This window comes from Chanos chanos, chromosome 1, assembly GCF_902362185.1.
Source record: "Chanos chanos chromosome 1, fChaCha1.1, whole genome shotgun sequence".
Taxonomy (NCBI): domain Eukaryota; kingdom Metazoa; phylum Chordata; class Actinopteri; order Gonorynchiformes; family Chanidae; genus Chanos; species Chanos chanos.
This window is the reverse complement of record NC_044495.1, coordinates 3,429,041-3,452,171: the sequence shown is the minus strand read 5'-3', so window position 1 is coordinate 3,452,171 and position 23,131 is coordinate 3,429,041. Positions and strand designations below refer to the sequence as shown.

The 23,131-nt window shown below is 42.4% G+C and overlaps 3 protein-coding genes across 3 annotated transcripts in view; 1 reads left to right on the top strand and 2 right to left on the bottom strand.

Moving 5' to 3' along the window:
• Nucleotides 1–222: 222 nt before the first annotated feature.
• Nucleotides 223–6,401, bottom strand: LOC115820443 (angiopoietin-related protein 7). The gene is made up of 6 exons (XM_030784034.1): nucleotides 6,036–6,401; nucleotides 3,110–3,344; nucleotides 2,184–2,321; nucleotides 1,602–1,818; nucleotides 1,049–1,244; nucleotides 223–369 (listed from the first exon to the last, which is right to left on the bottom strand). The coding sequence occupies exons 1-6, from the start codon at nucleotides 6,399–6,401 to the stop codon at nucleotides 223–225; spliced, it is 1,299 nt and encodes a 432-aa protein (XP_030639894.1).
• A 5,124-nt stretch (nucleotides 6,402–11,525) lies between these two features.
• pomca (proopiomelanocortin a) lies at nucleotides 11,526–12,740 on the top strand. Its single transcript, XM_030783986.1, has 2 exons — nucleotides 11,526–11,663; nucleotides 12,195–12,740. The coding sequence occupies exons 1-2, from the start codon at nucleotides 11,526–11,528 to the stop codon at nucleotides 12,738–12,740; spliced, it is 684 nt and encodes a 227-aa protein (XP_030639846.1).
• Nucleotides 12,741–15,653: 2,913 nt separating this feature from the next.
• efr3ba (EFR3 homolog Ba (S. cerevisiae)) overlaps nucleotides 15,654–23,131 on the bottom strand; it is a 20,336-nt gene continuing 12,858 nt past the window's right edge. Inside the window, exons 8-23 of the mRNA XM_030776080.1 lie at nucleotides 22,832–22,910; nucleotides 22,361–22,496; nucleotides 21,767–21,919; nucleotides 21,533–21,644; nucleotides 21,091–21,142; nucleotides 20,748–20,920; nucleotides 19,839–19,914; nucleotides 19,561–19,722; nucleotides 19,187–19,318; nucleotides 18,400–18,467; nucleotides 17,672–17,799; nucleotides 17,077–17,168; nucleotides 16,892–16,943; nucleotides 16,519–16,625; nucleotides 16,316–16,365; nucleotides 15,654–15,747 (exon numbers count right to left, since the gene is read on the bottom strand). Of these exons, the coding sequence (XP_030631940.1) occupies nucleotides 15,654–15,747; nucleotides 16,316–16,365; nucleotides 16,519–16,625; nucleotides 16,892–16,943; nucleotides 17,077–17,168; nucleotides 17,672–17,799; nucleotides 18,400–18,467; nucleotides 19,187–19,318; nucleotides 19,561–19,722; nucleotides 19,839–19,914; nucleotides 20,748–20,920; nucleotides 21,091–21,142; nucleotides 21,533–21,644; nucleotides 21,767–21,919; nucleotides 22,361–22,496; nucleotides 22,832–22,910 (1,666 nt within the window). The remainder of the gene's footprint in view (nucleotides 15,748–16,315; nucleotides 16,366–16,518; nucleotides 16,626–16,891; nucleotides 16,944–17,076; nucleotides 17,169–17,671; nucleotides 17,800–18,399; nucleotides 18,468–19,186; nucleotides 19,319–19,560; nucleotides 19,723–19,838; nucleotides 19,915–20,747; nucleotides 20,921–21,090; nucleotides 21,143–21,532; nucleotides 21,645–21,766; nucleotides 21,920–22,360; nucleotides 22,497–22,831; nucleotides 22,911–23,131) is intronic.

The following is a 23,131-nucleotide window of genomic DNA, read 5'->3' as shown; positions in this document are numbered from 1 at the left end:
ACTGTAATGTTCATTCAGATATCTGAATTGATCCTCATTAAGTTCAAACCACTCTACTAATGTAGACCCATCTGCTAAAAGTAGTCAACCAGTACAGCTTGAGTTAGCAGCTAAGAGACTCCTGTTACCCAGGTGTAAAATTCTACCTGCTTTCATGCACATACACACAGGCTGTGTCCTCTGCGATGATGTCATAATAGCTCCTCGGGGCAGGCTCCGTTGTCACGGAGAGGGGCGGGGCCTGTAAGTCCGTGGGCGAATCATCATGCTCACCTTCTTCAGTGAGTAGTAATCCGAGTCTTTCCATGAATACCACACTATGCCGTCGGGGCCCAGAAGGTTCTTTCCCTTGGCAGAGTAACGCCCCCCCTGGTGGCCAAGATGCATATAGGACAGTTACACTATCACATTGTTATAATGGCATGAGAACCCAAACAAATGGACCAATGATAGCCTACAAACCCAATCCTCTGTTTACAGTGGTGACTTATTGGATTTCTAACTCAATGTCACCCCCTTTTTCTCGATAGTTAGCTGTCCTTTTCTTACACACGTCACACAACTGACCAATAAAATCACTGATAAAGCATAACATGGATTTCAAGAGTTCACCTTTTGAGACATAATCTCTTTTAACCTCTGATCCAGGGGTTCCCAACCTTTTTTTGTCAGCTGAACTCCATAATTTTCCTCAAGCGTCCACTCGAAGGCGTGACCTAAATTAATTTCATTTGTCATCGTTTCAGTGATGTTTACATCACAGTCTGTGATGCAACAGTGCTGAAGCGAACCCTTCGTTGTGAACCTACCTCTCTATGTAGTGGACTAGTAACATACACCAATGGCAATCTTTGGCTTGGAGTCCACCTGAGTTACCCCCCCCCCCCCGAGTCCTCCAGACATCAAACAGGAGGCACAGGGGGTGGTGTTGGGGCGCTAGTTTTTCTGTAGTGCTCTGTCTATGATCAGTTCACCTCTGTCTCATGTGATTCCGTCCCGTAGTTATGAACAGACCGGGCACACGTCTCCTGATATCTTAACCTCGTACCTTATAATAAACCCCGTTCAGATGGGCGTAGAAACACTGGTGGTACCACCAGCCGCCGTGGGAGATCTCGGCACAGATGTCGCCGGTGTCTGGGGTGCTGAAGCTGTGTTTGTCGTGGTACCAGCTGAAGGAGTCCTCCACGGTGCCGCTGAATCCCGACACGTGGAGCCTGTAATGGTTCTCCTCATTCTCAATCCTGCCCAATAAAATCCACATGTCGCACATGCATCACGCATCTGTTGTTCTCTTTCGGGATTATGGATTAGCTGCTTTAAAATATCTCCAAAAAGAAAAAAAAGAAAAAAAAAAAAAACAGACTACCTGCTAAAAAATGATCACAGTGACAATGATGAGATTTCCAGGGTCCAAATAAACAGGGCGCAATTTGACTATACCACAAGTCCAAGATGTAACCCAAACTTATTATTGTTTTGTTGTTTTGTTTGTAACAGTTATCTTTGAAAGGCAAACTGCTCTCAGTTTATTAGCTGTCAGTGAATGTGTAGCTGTATTGACCGTGAACCTGAACATGCTACTTTGAGTGACTGTTCACCTGAAACTCTCATAGAGTGCGTGTTTATGTTTGCCGTTCCAGTCCTCCAGGTCTATGCGGAGGGTGTACTCTCCCTGATTGGAGATTTCATGGATGTGGTCGTTGCCAAGCCAGAATTCTCCGTGCAGGTCACCGAAGCCGTCTCTGTACTCCGCCCACTTACGGTTAAAGTTGACTTTACCGTCCTGACGACGCTGAATCATCGTCCAGCCCCCACCTGATCAGAGGGCACAGTTTTCATATAGAGTCTTCATACACAGTCTTCATACAGAGCCATATGATCAGTGCGGATAACTATCTACAACAGCACTGGTTTTGCAAGGGCACATTTTAACCTACTTGAGCAAAATGACACTTTGCTTCTCATTTAAGCAAAAATGTCTGAGCGTTGCTGAAATACGACATGTCAAATGATAACCGAGTTCTAAACCAAGGATCAATATTTAATAAACGCAGGACACATTTTTTTGAGCACTTGAGGAAATATGTGAAAGCAGAGATGACATTTGTTAGAATTTTTATTTTGTTTTTAAATGGCAGTGATTAAAACCACATTTGGCAGAAAGAAAAAATATGTAGTACCGTCGGTCTCCATGTCGCAGTAGACATCGACGGGCGTGGACCCCAGAGACGGTACGATGGTGAAAACCCCTGACCTGCGCACTCCGTTATAGTACAGGGAGGCACAGTCGATGGGACAGTTTCTAATATGCTGCACCTCTGCGGAGATAAAAGACAAGTCAAGTCAGAGTGTGTTTGAAGACATGAAGTCTTCCAAAACTACCAACCGCACTGTTTAAATGAGATTAAATCGCTAAGCGTTTGTAACGTGTTTGGCTGTAATACACTGTAAATTTCTGGAGGATAATGCTTTATTGAGACGTGACCCCTGAATTAGGGTTCGCCCTGCCGGGATGCAGTAATCCCGGGAATGCTGACTGCGCTATTGAGCGTGTCTTACATAATATAAGCCTACCTACAGGAGGGAAGCTTTGCGTGGAATTAAGACATGATTGAATCCTCAGGGAAACTCAGAAAACAAAGAAATAATGAAGTTGTGTGTTTAAAGATAATTACGAGTTGATTTCCTGATTTCCCAGATGGACTGGACGAAAGATGATCTTTCCATAGAAAATATAAATAATTAAAATAAACAAACGGCTGATCAGCTGATTATTTTGGCCAGCACAAACCAAACCTGTGAGATTCTATGTCCCTCAGCATAAGAAAGGCTATGAAATACAAAGTCTAGGCCTCAGTGTGGCAGCATGAGATAAGAGAGAAGAGTTTACCAACTTTGATATGGCAGACCATATTTTTTTTTATTTCTGTAACAGTTTCAGCATGTTTATGATGTTGCCACAGGAAACAAGCTTGCCCCATTTAACCTCACTGGTATCAGTTAAGGTCTGAACCAGACACGCGATCCAACACGGCCCAAACTATTGCATTTACACACCGCTCCGTCATGTTATACGTATGGCGAATGAATCAAACATCAGACGGACCTGGATGCAGGGTTTCCTGGGCGCTGATGAGCGGGCTGGTGCGGACGATGTTGATCATGCAGCCCGGGTTACGGCGGACGCGCTCCACCGTACTCGAGAGGTTGCGGAGCTGCGTCTGCATGTCGTAGATAAGCGAGCCGTGGATGTGTAACTGCGTGTTCGCATCTTCGTAGATCTGCTGCAAGGCGCGAAAGCGTTGCTCCAAAGATTGGTTAAGGTTGTTTTTTTCCGCGGTCTGAGAGAAGAGAACGCAGATGTTTCACACGTTTAGAGACGCTCACTAAAACTCTTTCAAAAATCTGAGTCAAATAATTATTTGAAGAATTTGAATGACTTGGGCCTGACCCAATTCTCTGCAGCACTTGTTTACCTTGTGACCTTGCTCTCTGTCTGTTTTTAAATCAGCTAACTCCGGCTAACTTCAGCAGAAAAGGACTCAAGGTGAAGGCGTTGTTTGGGACAGGCCCCAGTCATTCAAATTCACACTTGAACTAGTTCTGTATCAAAACTGCTATAGCAACATATTGAGCTTTCAGATAAAGCAGAGAGAATGACAGCAGCACCCTTTTAAACTTCCATCAAACACAATATGATGACACACAAAACATAAGACTCTACAAACATATGACAGACAGACAGATAAACAGACAGACAGACAGATAGATAGATAGATAGATAGATAGATAGATAGATAAATAGATAGATAGATATTTTAAATGCATCTCAATTAGCCAAAATATTTTGAACGAATCATAAACACAGTGGTCAAATGTTCTGGGAGTCACAATGGCTGCACTGACATGGTGTACATGAAAAATGAACAATAATGATTATTATAATTCATAGCTCATGCCCTGGGAGGTCTTTATTTCCGTAACTGTTTCTACCTTCTACCTGTTTTTTTTTTTTTTTTTGGTAAGATAGAGTTGTGCATAAACTCGATTCTGTGCGTTCTCCTCCAACGTTAAACAAATACGAGTTTGATTATGTTTGGGTTACGTTTTTTCATGGGCTTACACATCCCAAGCATCCCAGACTGATTTAAGGGGTTTGATTTGATTTGTCAGCGTGTGTGTTCGACGTAAATGTAGACACCCGTCTGAAAATCACTGTACACTGATGTTGATCAGCCCTCCCTACAGAGTCTTTAATCTAATAGAAGCTTTGACAGCATCTTCATTACGCAAAGTCCAATTAGAACAAGAACAGAAAATCTCCTAATCAAATAACACATGCCACATGCTGCCCTATTACTGATTTCTTATCGCCTCGTAAAGCGGCGAAGGCTCAAAATAAAAAAAAAAAAAATGACATCACAGCACACAGAATCCCTCGGTAAAAACGTAATGTAAATATCGCTATATACATAGAAGTAATGTTTCGAAGATGAATTTTGCTTTGCAGATGTAGTATTTGGTGGTGAACGAAAGGCTTGGGGACTGGGCGGGGTGGGGGAAGGGGAAGGAGAGTTATTTGAGGATATAGCTAACAGGAAAAATGCTGCCAGACCTCACGCTGAAGCCTCTGATCTTCCTGACCCCTCCAATATCCTCAACATGTGTTCAGTGCTAGGCGCTTCGGCTCAACGCGCAGCCGGGTCAGCTCTTACATGCTTACTGTGTTCAGCCTGCCATACCGTGTTCAGTATCGAAGGGAGCAGAGTCAGCAACTGTAGCCTAAAAAACGTGTAGGACGGAGTTTCCGCCGTAACGTCCGCGGGACGGATGGAAGACCTTTCGGAAAGGTTGCGTATGGCTAGGCTAAGCGTCAGGTTTCAGGACTAATCCAGTTATTGTCTAGGGTTAAGGTGGCATTAACAGGGAGTTCCCCTTAGCTGCTCCTGGAAGCCAGAGGCACCGGCTGAGGAGGTGCTCCAGTGTATTCTGTGAATATCTGTTAAACTCTTTCTCCTGTCAAAATTCTTTTTACATCTAAGTGTAACGGTAGATCTGAGTGGACGGCTGTATGTAGATACACACATGGGGGGTGGGTCTGGTTTGACAGTTGTGCTGTACCTAGGCCAGCCACACCTGCCCTGAGCCTTCTCCTAGCTGTTGCCAGTTATCTGATTACTGATGTGGATGTGGCACTAGAACTGACAACCACACCTCGAAAAAGCACAACAAAGCCCCCCCCCCCCCCCCAAACGGATTACAAACCAGATTTGCCTGTTTGTCGAAGAGGAATAGTAAACACGCTGTCAAAAGTCAAGACTGCCGCTTATAAAAGGGAGAAACTGTGAGAAATTCCTCTTATAGATTTTAGTACATGTGTTCTGTTGTGTTTTTGAACATTATCTCATATTATGTTAAAATGTGTAAGAATTTTGATTAAATTTGTTCAATTGCTGATGTAGTCTCACTTGATGGAATATCTCCTGCAAAGTAAATAAATGGTTCTACAGGAAGTAAAATGTTTTTTTTTTTTGTTGTTGTTTTTAACTTTTAATTATTTGTGGTAATTTTGCAACATTTCAAAAAGATTTCCCCTTTGACAATGAGCATGCACTGATTCTTTGTACGTATCCAAAGTTGGGTCCTAATTCTAGGCTAAGGCCCTGTGTCCATATCTAGTATAATTAACTGTAACTCTTAATGAGCTTTGGCTTTACTGATGATTTTTAATGACTGCTTTCAGGAACAGTTTGGCTAGATATCTGATATACGTCTATTTTATTGTGACTCCTTCCTAATGGGTTTTGCACGCAGGAGCATTCTTGAGTTAGCTGGATAACTTAAGCCAAACGGTCAAGACTGTCCAATTAGAACGTTCTTGAGCGGTTCTCCTGTTGAACAGTTTTGGCGTTTGGCTGAGATAATCTGGTTTATTTAGAAATCCTCTTTTGTAGAGTGCCTCTTCCACTCCACAGGCCAAATAAATAAATAAATACACTTTCACCAAAGAACCATACGCTCCTCGTGTTTACCTGCAGCTCCAACACTTTGATGCGATGCCGGTGACTGCGAAGTTCTTCCTGAAGTTCGGAGATAGTCTCCTTCAGGTCTTGCATCTGCTGCTTACGCTCCTCATTCTCATGCAGCCAGTAGGACACTTCGTCTGTGCAGCGGAACATGTCCGGACACCGCTGCTCTTCCAGTTGAGGCAAAGTCGCCATGAGACGACACTGACCGTTTGGCATAACCTCGTTGCTGTACTCGCCACACTGCATGAGGCCGCTGCTAATACGGTACGTATCTGTCACCTCGCGAGAATCCGTACCGTTATCCCCAACCACCAGCCAGACTCCCCACACCGCCAGCAATGCAGGACAGCCCACCACCGAAAGCCTCATTTTTTACTCCCTAGAGACGATGTTCTCGTCAAAGATATACACCAGAAGGCAAAGGCTCGAGCGAATGAAACGAGTCAGTCCAGTGTTTGAGCCAGAGCGCGGCTCCGAAAGACCAGGATCAAGTCCATATCATTTTCAGCGTCCCACGGGATCCTGCTGAAAGATAAATTAAGAAGAAAAAGTTTGTGTTAAGTTTGCCTTGACACACAATGCTCCCTCAAAAACAGACATTTTTCTTGGATTATCCATATGATGCGTAAATCCATATTATATCGTGGTGTAACTTTACAGAGGACCCTGTAGAATTGGAGAAAACAAGACATATCATCATGATGGTAATCCCAAAATATCTAAAAATGGTTTAAAGTGAAAAAACCCACTGATAATCACATAATAAGAATGCACAAGTATAGAATTCCACAGGAGAGTAACATGCCATTTGAGTGGCTACAATGAAAGTGTGCATGCGTGCATGTGTGTGTGTAAAGTAACTAATACTTTAGCCTCTAATACAGGGTAGCTAACTAATTCAGCCACATGTGTGCTATGATACTTTAAAGTTTACAAAGTTTAAAGTTGTCTCCTGCACTACTGTCTAACCATCACCATCTCTGTACAATGACATACCCTGCCCTGTCAGCTCAGCCTCTTACAGACATGATCAAAGGGCCACAGTCCACATCCTCACTTACAGGCACCTGCCCTGTGTTGGTTATTTCCAGTAAAATCAACATAAACAATGTAAACATAATCAGTGTAAACTAAACTCAGAAACATGTTTAAACCTATGATGGATTTGAGGCATTGACATGATCACAGAGAAGAAGAGTGAAGTTTTCATATCAGATAAATGAAAATAAGTGTAGAGTTATACAATAAAATCATCAAGCGCTACATGTCTAGTCTAATCAAAGGACAACATAGTGGCCTGTTTTTGAATTTCTGGGGTTTAATTGCAAGCCTCTGCCTTGATTTTAAAAATGTACCAGTTTGGCAGTGAATTTCATCTCATAATGATGACCTGCAGCCTAGAAGAGAACACACTACAGGCAGATAATGAGAATATTCTAATGCTTTAGTGGATTCTCGACATGAGCAACGTACGGTGCATGCACTGAGGAGAGATTCAGTCCAGATTTGTTTTCCCAAGCTTTTAAACGCATTTGTCCGACGGTGGAGGCACTGATTCACTAAAGCCGTTAGTCTGGGCGCATTTCTGCCAGCCTGAAAACAACAGTGACACGCTAAATGGGGTCTACGCGGTAAGTCAGCACCGAGGAACATTATCATGGGTGATAATATTCTGTTCTCAGTCACTGCAGTGTCAGAAAGTTAACGCATGCTGAACGCATAAGTAACCCATTCTCTGATCACCGGAGCGTACCTAATTTTCCCTCCAAGCAATTTACATCTGTAAACGCGACACTTTGCATGAGCGCAGTCATGCGTTTCGCTAATGCAGAGTTCCATGACAAACACCTTGTGCTGTCAACTAACCTGTATCACTTTACAGACACATTAGTAGCCTTAAACCAGGGAAGGGGGGGTGGGGAGGGTGGTTCTAGTTCAGCATCAGATATTTAATATGCAGGTGCACAGATAGCTTAGACAAACCATAAGAAACCATGCACAAATTGATTACTCATAGCAGAAAGTAAAGTTTACCTTTCCCCATATAGTGAAATCTCCTCATTAGAAAGTGAAGAGGTAGCGAAGAGGGTGTGCGTCTCCCTCTCTCTCTCTCTCTCTCTCTCTCTCTCCCTCTCTCTCTCTTTCTCTCTCTCCTCCTCTCTCTCTCTTTCTCTCTGGAGAATAACACTATGGTGCAGGGTGCTGGTCCCATGCCTGCACAGACATCTTATCCTCATAATCCTCACTAATAGGATTACAGCAGCAGTGGATGTGCCGCAGGAAGTGCTGTTGCCCCAACTAGTAAATATAGCTGTTACTTTTTTATTATTATTATTATTATTATTATCATTTTACGTTTCTGCGCAAATCAGCAGTCTTTCCTTGGAGCATCTTTTGAAATTGGATTTACACGTGTCTTTGAGGCCGAAAGACTGGGACACAATGCATTCTGACGTTTATACCAGAAGACGTTGGACTGTAAGACAACACTGTTTATACTGTAGCATTTACTTTTTGTCTCCCTCCACTGGCTGCCTCTTTCCGTCAGCATCAGGCTCATCATTGGCCTTCGGAGTGGCCAGTGGAACCGTACTTGACTAGATCCAGCCTTTGATTAAACTATACGTCCTATGGCAGCAACTGAATCCTCACACCTAGATCCAAAATGATGGAACCTGTCTATCAAATGTTCTGACACACTGCACACCATCAGAAATACACCTCATCTTTTTCAAATCTCTCTCTCTGACATCATGACTACTAACCTCACCTTACTTCTCTGCATGGCAGATGTAAGGTCTATATGTAAAAAAAAAAAAAAAAAAAAAAAAATATATATATATATATATATATATATATATATATATATATATATATATACACATATATATGTGAATGTAAGACTTTATAGTGTTGGCCATTTTTCCCTTTGCACTGACAACACAGATTTCAGAATCATGGAAACATTGCCTTATCATTACATCCTTTTTTTTTTTTTTTTTTCCCTCCCCCTTAATACATGTTCTACGGATCACGGTTTTGGAACCAACAGGTGATGTAGGGTTTGTTTGAGGAATAGGGTGTGGATGGTCACAGGTGGGAGCCTGTTCTGTGCTCTTCTCTGATAGCAAAACAGATGCTGACGCAGAGTTCTTTTATCCTTTTCTATTTTAATAATATATTTACAGTTATGACATTACTTTTGGGTACTTTGACATCACACTCACATTTCCATGTGAATAACCTTGTTTGGAGCTTTTTTCTTTCTTTTTTTTTTTTCCTTTTTCAAACTTTGGGTCTCTGATCATCTCATCTCATCTCATCTCATCTCAACCTGCTAAGCGCTCTGCCCATCCCTGTTTTAAAAGCTTTTGCTCTCAGTCGTGTGCACTCAGAGTGTGTTGTGTTTACCTCTGAGACACAGACCAGGAACAGAAATGTGAGAGATGTCAAGGTCATGAGTCTGTGAGTAATGATGTTTCTGTAGAACAGGATGCGATGCCTTTCAACGTAAACAACCAACGCACCACTGGTTCAATCCCAGAAATAAGCAGACACTCAACCTCGTCATCAGCCACTCGCTGGTATCTATGGGGGAAAAAAGTGACATCGGACTCATGGAGAAAAACTTGTACAGTTTTAATTAGTTTCCCAACTGTTTGTGAATAGCACGGTTAAATACATGTCTTAAGAAAGAGATTTTTTTCTTTCTTTCTTTCTTTCTTTCTCAGCTTGAAAGGTGGTAATGAAATATGATAAGGTTGCTGAATGAGACAATGTCCAAAGATGTTCTAAATCCCAGACTCTAAGTAGCTTCATTTTTTTCAGTTGATGTGGACATAAAGCCGCATATTTTAAGACGTGTGCTATAGAGTTTATTAATGGTATTAAATTACACATTATGCATTATAGCATACAATAGAGTATGTCGTGTATATGAGCATTGTCAATGATGTAATATCAAACTCTGTCTCTGTCTCTCTGAGAGCTAAATGTCTAAAGGCTTTTCTTTTGAATATATTTTTCCATGCAATATTATACTATAATTAGACATATCTCTAATCTAATTATGGTTCTGACTGTGAATGCTTGTAGGACAGAAAAACAGTCCTTGTGCTTGAAAATCCAATTACTGTTGATTCGACTTCATTCCCAAAATGAAAACGTAAATTGGGTGAACTCTTAAAGAACCTCTTTTTTTTTATTTTATTAAAAAAAATCTTTTATTATTTTCTATACTCAGGATGTTTCACAGAATGTGACCTATGAATATCTTTTGCTCTCGTGGCTTATCTCTGTTCAACTTCAGTGCATAATAGGCCCTTAAAAACCGCTGCTTTAAATGTTCATTTTCAGTGGACTCCGAACAGAGGTTCTGAAACGGGTTGCAACATTTTCTCGAAAACATCGCCATGAAACCTCGAGTGCTTACTCGTGTTTCCTTTCCAGACATTAACCACCCCCCCCCCCCCCAACCCCCAACCCCTCACCCCCCCACCACGTCATCTCTCACCCCCTTTTACAATCCAGGCATTAACACCTGTGGAGCCTCTCAGCAAACACAAACAAACTCTATAATTGATTCGATGTGATTTTTAAAGCTTTAATTATTGGAGTCGTGTAAGTTGAGATCCGTGCCCTTAGCGGCAGGAAAGAAACGTCCTCATCTGACAACTCACAAACACTCGATAATCCTCCTCTCGTCAGTCGGTGGCCTTTCAAAGCTCACGGCTGAAAAAGAAAAACGGGGTGGTCGTCATTAAGTCTGATGCACGCTCCGTTTTCCTCGCATGCGCCTCCTCTCGTCTCCGAAAAAACATGAAAGGAAATTTCCTGCCCTAGGCTGGCCTTGAAAGGTCTGCACTCAGGTACGGCTATAAAAAGGGGAGCAGCGGCCAGGTTTAGGCATCAGAGAGACACAGAGTCACACACACGACCAGGTCTGGGCATCAGAGAGACGCACAGTCACCCAAACCAGTGAGCGAGAAGAAGAGGAAAACGCCAGAAGACAACGCAGGTGTGGCGCTCAGAACAGGCGGATGAATTCAGATTTACTGAAAGACCAGAGCTGCTCATCCGTTTTGAACTATTTTTAAAAAAAAAAAAAAAAAAAAAACCCTTTGTTTCCTTTTTAGACGTGTTTGTGTTTGATAACTGTCAACAAATATCCAGGTCTTTCTTTCAGTAATTTTCTTTGTCATTTCATTTGATCATCTTTTACTTGTTGTGGGAGTGTTCTTTGATCAAACCACTGTCTTCGCTCTTACAAAGTTGGAAAAACTATTGTTTTCTTGTTCAGGAGAGATGGTCATATTTAGATATTTGTGTGTTTTCTCAATGCTTGTAAGGATGGATGATGCTAAACGGTGTTGAGATTGTGAAAGACTGTCATCGTATTTCACCCCCCTGCCTTTGTCTCTGTCTCTCTCTGTCTCTGTCTCTGTCTCTCTCTGTCTCTGTCTCTCTCTCTCTCTCTGTCTCTCTCTCACAGTGATGGTAAATGAAAGGAGGATGCCCTCTCTGGGCTGGTTGAGCATTTTAGCCGTGTTGTTCATGGGCAGCGTAGAGGTCGGAGGTCAGTGCTGGGACAACATCCGCTGCAGAGATCTCAACTCTGAAGATAACATTCTGGTGAGCGTGTGTTCCAGATGATGTATTCCTTATTCTCAGTACAGCAGTGACGATAGTCCAATGGGCTCTGAGAGTCTCTCTCTCAGGGCATGAGCTGACAGTGTTGTAATGGAAAAAAAATATATATTCTAATTATCTACTTACAAAATGTGTACTTAGGTCTGGCAGTTGAGAACAATGACAACGTCATGCTTATATGAGTTTTCCAAGTTAATACATACCTACATATGTAAAAAAAAAATTTTGAAAAAGAGAAAGGAGAAGTGATTACTGTTAAGATGCCAAACTGTGAAATTGGTGTAGCACAAGGAGCTCTCTGTTTAGTCGAATCTTTGAAAACATTAAGAGCTCCCTAACAGCAGTAAGAAAAATAAAAATACACTGTTATTTGATCACAAAGTACCTATTTGAAAAGAGGTTATATGTAGAAAATAGATTTGAAAGTATATTTTGCATGTATGTTTTGATCTGTGTGGAGTCAGGGTGTAGCCATATTTTGTCTGTAAGTGTGTCTGGCGTTGCATTCTGCAGGAATGTATCCAGCTCTGCAGGACTGATCTCACGGCAGAATCCCCCATTCTCCCTGGGGACGTCCACCTTCAGCCCCCCGCAGGCGACGGCCAAAACGCCCCCGCCGCCCTCCCGCCGATTTCCCTGTCCCCGGCCGCAGAGGGGGAGGTGGCAACAGGAGAGGGAAAGGAGTCCGGACCCCGGCACGAAGACAAGCGCTCCTACTCCATGGAGCACTTTCGCTGGGGCAAGCCAGTGGGCCGCAAACGCCGGCCTGTGAAAGTCTACACCAACGGGGTGGAGGAGGAGTCCGCCGAGGTTTTCCCCACGGAGATGAGACGCGAGCTGACCAACGACGCAGACTACCCTCTGGAGGAGAGAGAGTTCAGCCTCCAGGAGAAGAAAGACGGCTCCTACAAGATGAACCACTTTCGCTGGAGCGGACCCCCCGCCAGCAAACGCTACGGGGGCTTCATGAAGTCCTGGGACGAGCGTAGCCAAAAACCCCTCCTCACGCTCTTCAAAAACGTCATTAACAAAGACGGACACCAAAAGAAAGACCAGTGAAGGAAGTGTCGAGAGAGAGAGAAGAGAGAGAGAGAGAGAGAGAGAGAGAGAGAGAGAGAGAGAGAGAGGGAGAGAGAGAGAAAGAGGGAGAGAGAAAGAGAGAGAGGGATGCCAAGCAGGTCAGGAAAAAAACTTGAGATTTCTTTACTTTACCCAGATAATGTAATTAACACCCCCCCCCCCTCCCCTCCCCACCTCCTAATTTTGAAAACAGATGAAGGGGCTTTGTTGACAAGTAGCATTTTGTTATAGGTCAACAGCTCTACAATGAACACTATAATCGACAATAAATTCTGAGAGTTGTACATACAGATGCTGCGACTGGTTAAATGCTGGGTTATGGAGGGAAGAAAGGTATTTTTAAATAATTTATTGAAATGTAATATATTGTACATTATTCAAATGTTAAACATAAAATTATTTTATTGCAAGCAGAAAAGGACCAGCGAGAATCATTTCTGAGAAGAACGTTACTGATAAACACAACTTACCTAAATCTGCACTTACCAACAGTCAAAAATAACTGTCTTTTCTTTTTTTCTCATATGTCTCTCTCAATAAATTTGAAAAGCACACACAGTTTTCATTTTTTGATTTATTTTATTTATTTATTTTTTTCCCTAATTTGTCATCATTGACATTTGCATTTCCATTTATTTTAATCACAGAATTTACATTATGAAGAGAGAGAGAGTGAGAGAGAGAGAGAGAAAACATACAGAACACAGTTTTATCAAACATCTGCATCACACACGCAGAGTGCGCTTGTACTCTGGGAATGAGCGTCTCCACACAACATAACTTTTCACATTTAAAGTGCACAGTTTGGGTCTGTAAGTCACAGGGTATGAGCAGACATGGAAATTTTTTTTTTTTTTTAAACTGCTTTGTTTTCCGTCAGAGACAAAGACATGCAGCCACTAGGTAAAGGCAAACTACATCAAGCAGTGTCTGTATCTGCTAGCATTCAATACGCCAACCAAGTGCAAAGAAAACAAATTAAAAGACCTTTACAGCTGAACAATAACATTTAGGACCAATCTCACATTTTCAACACTGGACATTCAAAATAATCTTAATTTGCTTTTACAATCATCATAACAATGTGATCACATTGTGTTTTAAAATCAAAGCATGGCTGAATTATCTGCAATTATAAAAAACAACATTATCCTTCTACAAAAACTACATTCAACACAATATCAAAATGTGAGAAGGAGAAATGATACAACAGGAAAACAGAAGGTGTCATTGGGAGGCAACATAGCCAACAGACACAAACGGGTACACAATCCACCTTGACACCCAGTGGTTAAAACGAGACGACGAAATCTCTTAACAGTTCCCATACACTTAGGAGAGAGTTAAAGATGTCAGAAAGTAGGCCAAAAGACCATGTCAACCCAAAGGAATCACACTAAACATCACTAATCAGGCATTGTTTACGTGAATTACACGGATTATCGACGACACTAATAACGAGAGGCAAAAGAAAAACATTCACGTTCATCTCCAGTTTCCCCTTATCCCGATATCAAGCCCACATCTGTGTAAAATCTCTTGTAGTTTTAACGTGTCGTGTAAAAAGGCCCTTGACAGAGTCTCAAGGGACGACGTTTCTCTCAGTAGGAAATGGTACGCACTTCGTTTGAAGACATTTTCGTTGTCAGCGTCACACGTTAAAATGAAAACGTTCTCTATCATAAACGGACGGTACGGGTAAACTGTCAGTCTTTGTTTCGTTCTTTGCAAAAACACAGTTCATACGGAACAGATTCATCAACACTGATTATTGCTTTTCAAGTACAAAATTATTGCAGCATAGAATCACCTCACGGACACAGTCATGCTTAAAACGATATGAGTCAACCGGTACACTAGGGTGGACGTTAGCGTAAAATGCACATTGTCAGTAAAAAGACATTACCCGACTGTTACACTACGATGAACATTACTCTGAACTCACGCATTTAAAAAGACACGAATACACCACTGTGGACGTTATCCTGACACATTAAGAAGACTGGTACACTACAGGGACATTACCCAGTACCTCATGTTGTTAAGTTGATCCTCGGTTGCCCCCTCAAAATAAAAGAAAGATAAATAAATCCATAAACATATATATCATAACAAAAATAGAAATAATGCCTTTCAACCAGTCTACAGCACACTCAGCTCTTCAGTTTCCCTTTAAGGCAGTCAAATGTTTCTTTCAGAATAACTGTATGCAAACTAACATTAGTTGATAGCTTTTACTTCTTTCCATAGGCAGTGTGTACACATACAGAAGATACAAAAAAAAAAAAGCAAAACTCTCTCATTGCAGCTCAGACAGAGACACTGTCGTGTAACCAATCACTTGTCTCTGATGATCTGATTACACTCAGTCCTCTTACAGTGAGTCGGAAGCAAACGCTAGCACAGTTCCAAGATTCTAGCACATTCTAGGCAATCTGTGTGGGTATGTGTGTTTATTAACTCCTCATGCTTTGTTTTTTCTCTTTTGTGTCTGTTCCAAACTGTCATTGTACAGTTGTTGATGTCAAACCTCACCCTAATTGTTTTTGGATACATTCTTAATGATGTCAGATTTGGAAATACTCACTTACTCTCGCTTTAGTGCAGTGCTTGGCAACGTTAACCAACTTTAGTTCCTGTCAGTGTTCTACCTTGATGTTTCCTGATGTGAACTTAATCATTAAAGATAGCTCTTTTCTCAAAACAATGTTTTTCATGCTAGTATGAGAAATCATATGGCATGCAAAAAATGATCTGTCTTTCGCTTGTGTTAAAAATATATATCTGATTCAAGTCATAGAATTCTTTTGAAGTAAATCATCGTGGTAGCCATGACGATGATGATGATGATGTAGGACTTTGTGACTGGCTATGGTTTAGCCGTCTGGGCCTTCAGTAGACACACAGGTCTGGAAACTTCATCTCGTAGACGGGCACAGAGCGTCCCTGTGTTTGACCAATGGAGCCAGAGGGACTTGGAGGAGGTCTGGGGGGGGTGGGGGGGAGCAAGGCAGAGAAGCATCAGTTTGACACTCAGAGACACTCACATTATTCACAGCACATACCTCCAACCTGTTACCCCTCTTTACATCACAAATCTCTATCAGTGAACGTTTGTGTATTGTCAGTGAAGAGGGGTTGAAAAAGCAAGGACTTAGAAAAAAACCCAAGAAAAACAGACACTCTTGAAAAATCTCTTCCCTTACAAAGCCCTAATTTTAATGGCATTTCCATCACAGAGACTTAAACACTTAAAACATGAAGATAAAACCACTCCCTGTGTAGTGCCTAACTAACCTCCTAACTAACCTCTATCAAGGATTTTTTTTTATTTTAGGTTGAAAAGACCTCTTGCTTTCTCTGTCGTTTTCCCCATTGGCAGTTTATTGAAAAGACATTGAATCCAGAGATCCCTGCACTAAAGTACACAAACCTCCCTTTTTAAATTTCTTTCTTTTTCTGAGTGTTCGCATTCACTGAAATGATATCTGGACAGGTCTGTGGTATACGGCAGCCCAGAACGGTTCTGCCCGCGTGGAGTCGGCAATACTGACCGTATTGTGATCTCAAAGATTTGCTTGAGTTTGCTCTGCAGTAACGACGCCTACGAAGAGAAAAGAGAAACGCGTCAGCGTCGTTAATGATCATAGTCCGTCTCTATGGTCTTCACCATCGGCATCGCCACGTGCCGTATCGCGTAACTGACGGTAAGGGGAAATTTCTCCCTCATGACGACGAGATGGAGCGCGCTACTCACTCTGGCTCCGCAGTGGGCTGCGATCTCCTCAAACGGAGCGGTCTGAAACCTCTCCACCACCTGTCGCCTGCGTTCTCTCTCCTGCTCCTCCAGACTCGCGCTGTCCACTTAGAACACAGGAGAGGACAACGTGTGTTTAAATCACAGTGCATGCTATGAATATCATACTAACGTGTTATCCACTGGTATTAAATATAAACGGTCTTTGTCATAAACTTCTATACACGTGCAGAGATACTTTCATAACGTTGGTATTGTGGTTGTAACAAATTTATTGGTCAGTGTGGTATTGCAAACTAATATCTGTGGACATCTTAAACAGATCAGTCTCCTGAACCTCACAAACGTCACCCATGCAAGAGGAATAACTTACCAATCGCTTGCTTCAGGGTTTCAAAGGTGATCTGCTCAGCAGGAGACCTCCTCTACAACACAGAATAATGATCAACCGTGACCGGATCCTTTACGATCACAATCAGTTACAACCGCAGCGTTCAACCTGAGATTAAGGAAGGGTTTATTGTGAGGGTCGGCGGGTCGGCTCTCTGGCCTTGTTACCTGTTCTCTCTCCGGACTGTGTCTGGATTCCATCTCTAACTGCAGAGAGATTGTGTCTCCGATGCTCTTCCTCTTCGACAGCCTGTCTTCATCTGTGGAGACGTGAGACATGGCCTGTTATTTTGGCTAAGGAATACATGAATAATTCATTATTAAGTTGTCATAAGGTCTTAGAACATTTTCATATTAACAGGCATGGCCTTGTTATCTGAGTATACATGCTGGCAATTGTTATTTCCATTATCATAATGAATGTAAGGAAAATAAGATTTAGTAAGAAAAATGGTGAACTGTGTGCTTCTGTTAAAACAATGTGAAAACTAAAACAAATATGTACACTGCGTAAATCTGAGGTTTATGGCTGCGATAGAATGTTACCCTGTCATTGTCTCACTCTGCTTTAGCATGTAAACATAAATAATAATACATCAAAAAATCTGACAACACAAGTAAGCAGATGTGTTAGCCTGGATATGATACCCGTTGAAATAAATACATGTAAACACATCGCGCTTATTTAGTGGTCTCTGAGGCTGAGACGTAAAACAGAGACAGCCGGGTCATGTGTGAAGTTTAGACAGTGAGGGGAAAAGACCTGTCAGTTGTGGGATGTAGGGTGTGGCCAGTCTCTCTGTGTTGTATCCACTGCCTCCCAGTGTCTCTGCGATTTTGGCCTGAAGGAAAAGAACCTCTCCCTCCACCTTCTCCAGTTTCTCCGGAAGTCTGGGAAAGAGACGGGATGATGGTGAGCGGAGAGACACCTCTCTGGCCTCCTGTCTCTCTCTCTCTCTCCCTCTCTCTCTCTTTTTCTGCATCTCTGGGGAGGCAGGAAGTGCGTCTGCTAAAAGTCTCCTGCATGTTTGATGAGAGCTCTAATGGAAATCTGTGTCGGCGCTAGCACACCCCAGAGTCTATCAACGCTCAGTACTCCACTCTGCGCTGCAAACAGAATGCGCTCTTAAAGAGCGACTCAGAGAGAAACAGCATTCTGAGCCTTCAAACGCAAAACCAAACTTACTTCAAAGCAAGAGAGAGAGAGAGCTATTCTGTACGAGGGACTTCTTTCATGTAACTGTTTGATAGACTCGAGTGTCATTTGGGAAAGAGTTCAACAAAAAAAAGCAGACGCTAGCGGTTTACAGAGAGCACCGGTAAAATGTTCTGCTGGTTGCTGAGATGGTCAAAAGACACTACTATCAGACCTCAAAGCAAGTGGTGCAGATGGAAGAATAGAAGATCCATTAAAGTCAATATGCCACTGAGACATGAGCCTAAGAAATGTATACGGTGAATTTAAAAAGTGTATTAGAGAAGTAAGTTGACCTGGGGTCATCCGTGAAAACATCCTCTGGGAGTAGGAATGGGAGTTCCTTCTGTCTCGCCTCAATTACCTAGAAAAAAAAAACAAAACGGAAAAGAAAGTAAAGAAATAAAAATTCAATGATATGGTTTTGTGCACACATTTCAGATTTAGCTGCAGGCTGAAACATTATTGTCTATAACATTTGCAGGAAACAGAACATTGTTTTAATGTTGTCTCGGAACTTTGAATTGGACGAAAAAGACAGGCATTGGACTTTGAATACAAAGTAAGTAAAATATATTTGTGGAATTTCTGAGCAAAAAAGAAAAAGGCAAAAAAACGTATCATCGTACTACCAGATTATCAGATTCTCCACTCAAACTCAGGCTGATCTTTCAAATGCTTTTGAAAACTTTTCTACCATTCTGAACTCTTTTAAAATTTTTTCTACTGTTTTAAATTCTTTAAAAAACTTTTCCACCATTCCAAACTTTTTTAAGAACTTGTCTGCAGTTCTAAACTCTTTTTAAAAGTTTTCTAGTGTTCTAGCCTCTTTTAAAAAGTTTTTGACCTCTTTATTGCTCTACAGCAGTAGTCAGTGGTTGTGGTAATTTAGAGGGACTTTTTTGTCCAACCCTAATCCAACATATCTGATCTTGACATTGAGAAGCTTATCAAGGCCCTGGTTATATCAGTCAAGTGTGTTTGTCTACAGCAGACGTCTGCACACACCGTGGCTCCATGGGCGTTAAAATCATTTACCCGCGTGGCAGACACACAAATGCACTGCTGGTCTGGTACACTGACCTCATGGACGTGTTGGCAGAAGGTTGGCACAGTCGTCAGCTGGCTGATCAGATTCAAATACGCAGCCGAGAGGGCGTGGAGAGCACATCGGTTAAATACAGGAAATGTCTCCTCATTAGTCAACGCCAGATCCTGAAAAAAAAGATGATGCAATAATAGAACAGAGGCACTAGTTATGTGGTACAGAATGTTAATGAGTTGTACTATGTTGTACTGTGCTGTACTGATTCAGTCATTCAATACACCAGGGGGCTTTGTTACGAGAAGGATAAAAAATAAAGTTACATTTGGAAGATTACGAGGCGGCAGTCGGCTGTAGCACCGGCTGAGAAAACAGAAAGAGGAAGAGGAGAAAGATGAAGGGGTGAGCGTACCTGCAGGGCCAGCGCCAGGCGAATGAGGTCTACCACCACGTCCTCGGTGGCCAGCTCCACAGAGATCAGGCCCAGGAGCACGTAGAGAGACTCAAAGTGTTGACTGGTGCCGTTCTCCTCTTTACTGGCCAGGAAGATGTGGCGATACAGCCTCTGGGAGTGCTGTCAGAGAAAGGGTGGGTGGGGGGGGTGTTTATCCATAATGACCTTAGCGAAATGACCCGGCTTTCTTTTCAACACGACGTGTCTTAAAAGATTAAAAGGTCAAAAGTGAGCACCTTCTTCATGAAGAGATTGTCCTGTCGAGAACACTTGTCCACTTTCAGCTTCAGAGCCCCGATGTCTGTTATGATTCTGTAAATTCAGAGAAAAGGGGGGATGAAAAGGCTTTAATGATCATTGTTATCCGTGTCACATCCTAATCATGTGCCCCAAACTGGATCCCTGCAACATGACACTTCCTAAAGGTCACTGCGGGTCATCTCAGGATTAAAACCACTGCTACAGATTACTAGTGTGAAGTACAAAATGCCAGATTAGCCGTTCCAAAGAACGAGTTCATTTATATTGGCACTGAAATGAGTATTGAAATACCATTTGTATGATCATTTGATTAATTACGTATGAAATAAGATGCTCATAGATTAGTGAATGACTGACGGACATGGGGATGTAAAGAGAGTTTAACGGGGGACATTCAGCCCAGACGACATGTATGTGTTCATTATCATCCTTAACTCTTTCTGATGGGATCCAATATGGTTTCATTTTTACAATTTTTGCCAAAAGTATTTCTGCGATTTTCTGTCCTAAAATGCTTTTAACACTACAGTGGCCTATTGTGCCTTTAATACATGGCTGTGTTTATAGCATATTCCCAAACAAACAATTTTTTAAATACAAAAAAAGGCATTGACATGTGAGAGGCTTTCTGTGTGATGTTAAACTTTTCTTATCAGTTCTTACTGAAGACAAGAAAAAGCAGCGTCTTTTACTACATTACAGTTTTGAAATACTTTTTAAAAAATTTAATTAAAAAAAAAAACTATTACGTTTTCCTCTACTGCGATATCACATTTATAAAAATGTTGCGATAATTTAAACGCAAGGAGGAGGCAGCTGTCAAAATGGACCTTTGATCAATAAGGATGAGCGTCTGCTTTAAGTGACCTTTGCCCCTCTCTTACCTGATGGGGGTGAACTTAAGCTGGTTGTCATGACGGTCGATGAGGCTGATGAGAATGTGGAGCACCAGGAGACGGATCTCGGCGTCCTCCATCAGCGTGAAGGAGAGCAGGGGGTCCAGGAAGGAGGTGGGGAGAGCCGTCAGCATGTTAGTGGTCTGAAAACCCACCGTCACCTGAGGGAGAGAGGGAGAGGGATGGAGGGAGAGGGAGGGGGTGTGATGGTACATTTAGGAAACTCAGAAGGCCAGGTAATCCGACATGTACCTTAGGTGTCTCTGGTATTGTAGGCCATGTTCATGACCGGACACACATTTGAAATGAAGATTTAAATAAAGTTTTTTACCTGCAGTAGTGATTTCAACAGCATAATCTGAATCATTCGACTTCCCTCAAATCTGAAAGATTTAGAATAGGCATCAGAGTGTTTGTGGGAGAGAGAGAGTGAGTGTGTGTCTTTGTGTGTGTGTGTGTGTGTGTGTGTGAGATATAGATAGAGAGAGACTGTGTAGGTAAGTATGTGTGTGCGTGTGTGCATGCGTGCGTGCGTGTGTGTGTGTGAGTTGTAGATAGAGAGAGACTCTGTGGGTAAGTATGTGTGTGTGTGAGTGTGTGTGTGTGTGTGCGTGTGTGTGTGTGTGAGTTGTAGATAGAGAGAGACTCTGTGGGTAAGTATGTGTGCGTGTGTGTGTATATATGTGTGCGTGCGTGCGTTGCTCGTGTATGTGTGTGTGTGTGTGTGTGTGTGTGTGTATGTGTGCGTGCGTGTGTGTGTGTGTGTGTCTCACCCCGTGTTGGCAGGTCCCAGGACAGGATACATGCCTAGCACAGGGATCTTGCCCATGATAAAGAGCATGACCTCTGACCTCTGATACGTGGGCAGAGTGTTGGCGAATGACCCTGCAGACAAACAAACAGGAGGGCAGGAAGTACAGGGGTCAGAGAATATTCCAGATTTAGACAGATACATACACAGGTATTGTATGTACATGTTGCAGGTCTCTCTGACACTGACTACTCACCTATAGTCTGTATGACAGACTCCTGGAGCTGTCTCTCCTCGTGCACTTTGACCGTCTTTGAGCCGTAGGTGTCATAGGAGCCGCTGACCTCGTAGTCCACACTCAGTCTCAGCTGTTTGAGGAGGGTGTTAAACACCTCCAGCACTGTAGGACCTGGCAACCCAAACGTGAGGATGGTAGTGATGAGGATGATGATCCTTCTTCTTCTTATTATCATCATCTTTATTATTATTATTATTAGTAGTAGTAGTAGTAGTAGTAGTAGTATTACTATGAGTAGTAGCCGTTGTAGTAAAAGATCTAAGCAAAAAAATTTGAGTGCTCTGAGAGAGTTTCAGCTCAAAGCAAATTATGCAATAAATACATCAAACACAAGCGTAATTTTTGTTTTGTTTTGTTTCGTATAAGCAGAAACAAAGCAGGGAGGTTTGAAGACCAGAATAGTATGTAAATCTGCTCAGCCCACTGTCTCAGGCTTTTCATCCTCCTTATTTTAAGAATTTATTTTAGGAATCAGGTGCCAAACAGGTGTCGTCACACACACACACACACACACACACACACACACACACACACACACACACACACACACACCTATTGAGCCACTGGCCTCTATGACCGCCGCCTCTGAGATGACCTCCACTATCCCAGCACGCACCGAGGCCGAGTTTTTGCTGTTGGCGTCCAAATGGCCCAGCAGCTGCTGAATCACCAGGTGTGAGTGCTGAGACTAACCGGGCGGAATTCAGTGGATTATTACGACGTCATAAAGCTACACACACACGTTACCTGTTATAAATAAACACTGAGCAGGTCTAACACAAGCACAGAGGGACTGGACTTCTGGACTATGTTTATCTCTTTTCCTTATTAATGACACATATAACAACCAGGTCCCGTTATCATTTTATCCTTAAACTGACATGACACAGCGAAACGTATTCATACCATGTTCATAAGAGAAGACATAAGAGCAAGTGGACTCATGATCGCGCGTAAACCACCAGTACAGATATCTTACTTGCCTCCCCCGTGATATCAGGCTAGTGAGAAAGGGGTGTGTACCTGAATGGAGTACATAATGATTTTGAAACAGCGCACTGCAAATGTTTTGCCCTCCCACAGGGAATGGTTGTCGAGGTGCCTGGAAACACAGAGCTGGGAATTAATGATTAGCTTTGACAAGCGCAGTCTGAGACACAAGATAGAGTAAACCTGCCGACGCTCCCTCACAGACGACGCTGTCCGGTCACGGAACCATTCACTGCTACTCACTGCACTGCACTTAACGGCTCTGAGTGTGTGAGGTGAGAGGTAGGAATAAAGAACATGAAGTCAAACAGTCAAAGATGCGGGTTAGTTTCT

Coding starts and splice junctions, on each gene's coding strand:
- LOC115820443 (XM_030784034.1), bottom strand. CDS start 6,401: ATGAGGCTTTCGGTGGTGGGCTGTCCTGCATTGCTGGCGGTGTGGGGA. Junction 2,322..3,109: donor CCAGGAAACCCTGCATCCAG/GTCCGTCTGATG, acceptor TTATCTCCGCAG/AGGTGCAGCATATTAGAAAC. Junction 370..1,048: donor TGAACGGGGTTTATTATAAG/GTACGAGGTTAA, acceptor CTTGGCCACCAG/GGGGGGCGTTACTCTGCCAA.
- pomca (XM_030783986.1), top strand. CDS start 11,526: ATGGTAAATGAAAGGAGGATGCCCTCTCTGGGCTGGTTGAGCATTTTA. Junction 11,664..12,194: donor ACTCTGAAGATAACATTCTG/GTGAGCGTGTGT, acceptor TGCATTCTGCAG/GAATGTATCCAGCTCTGCAG.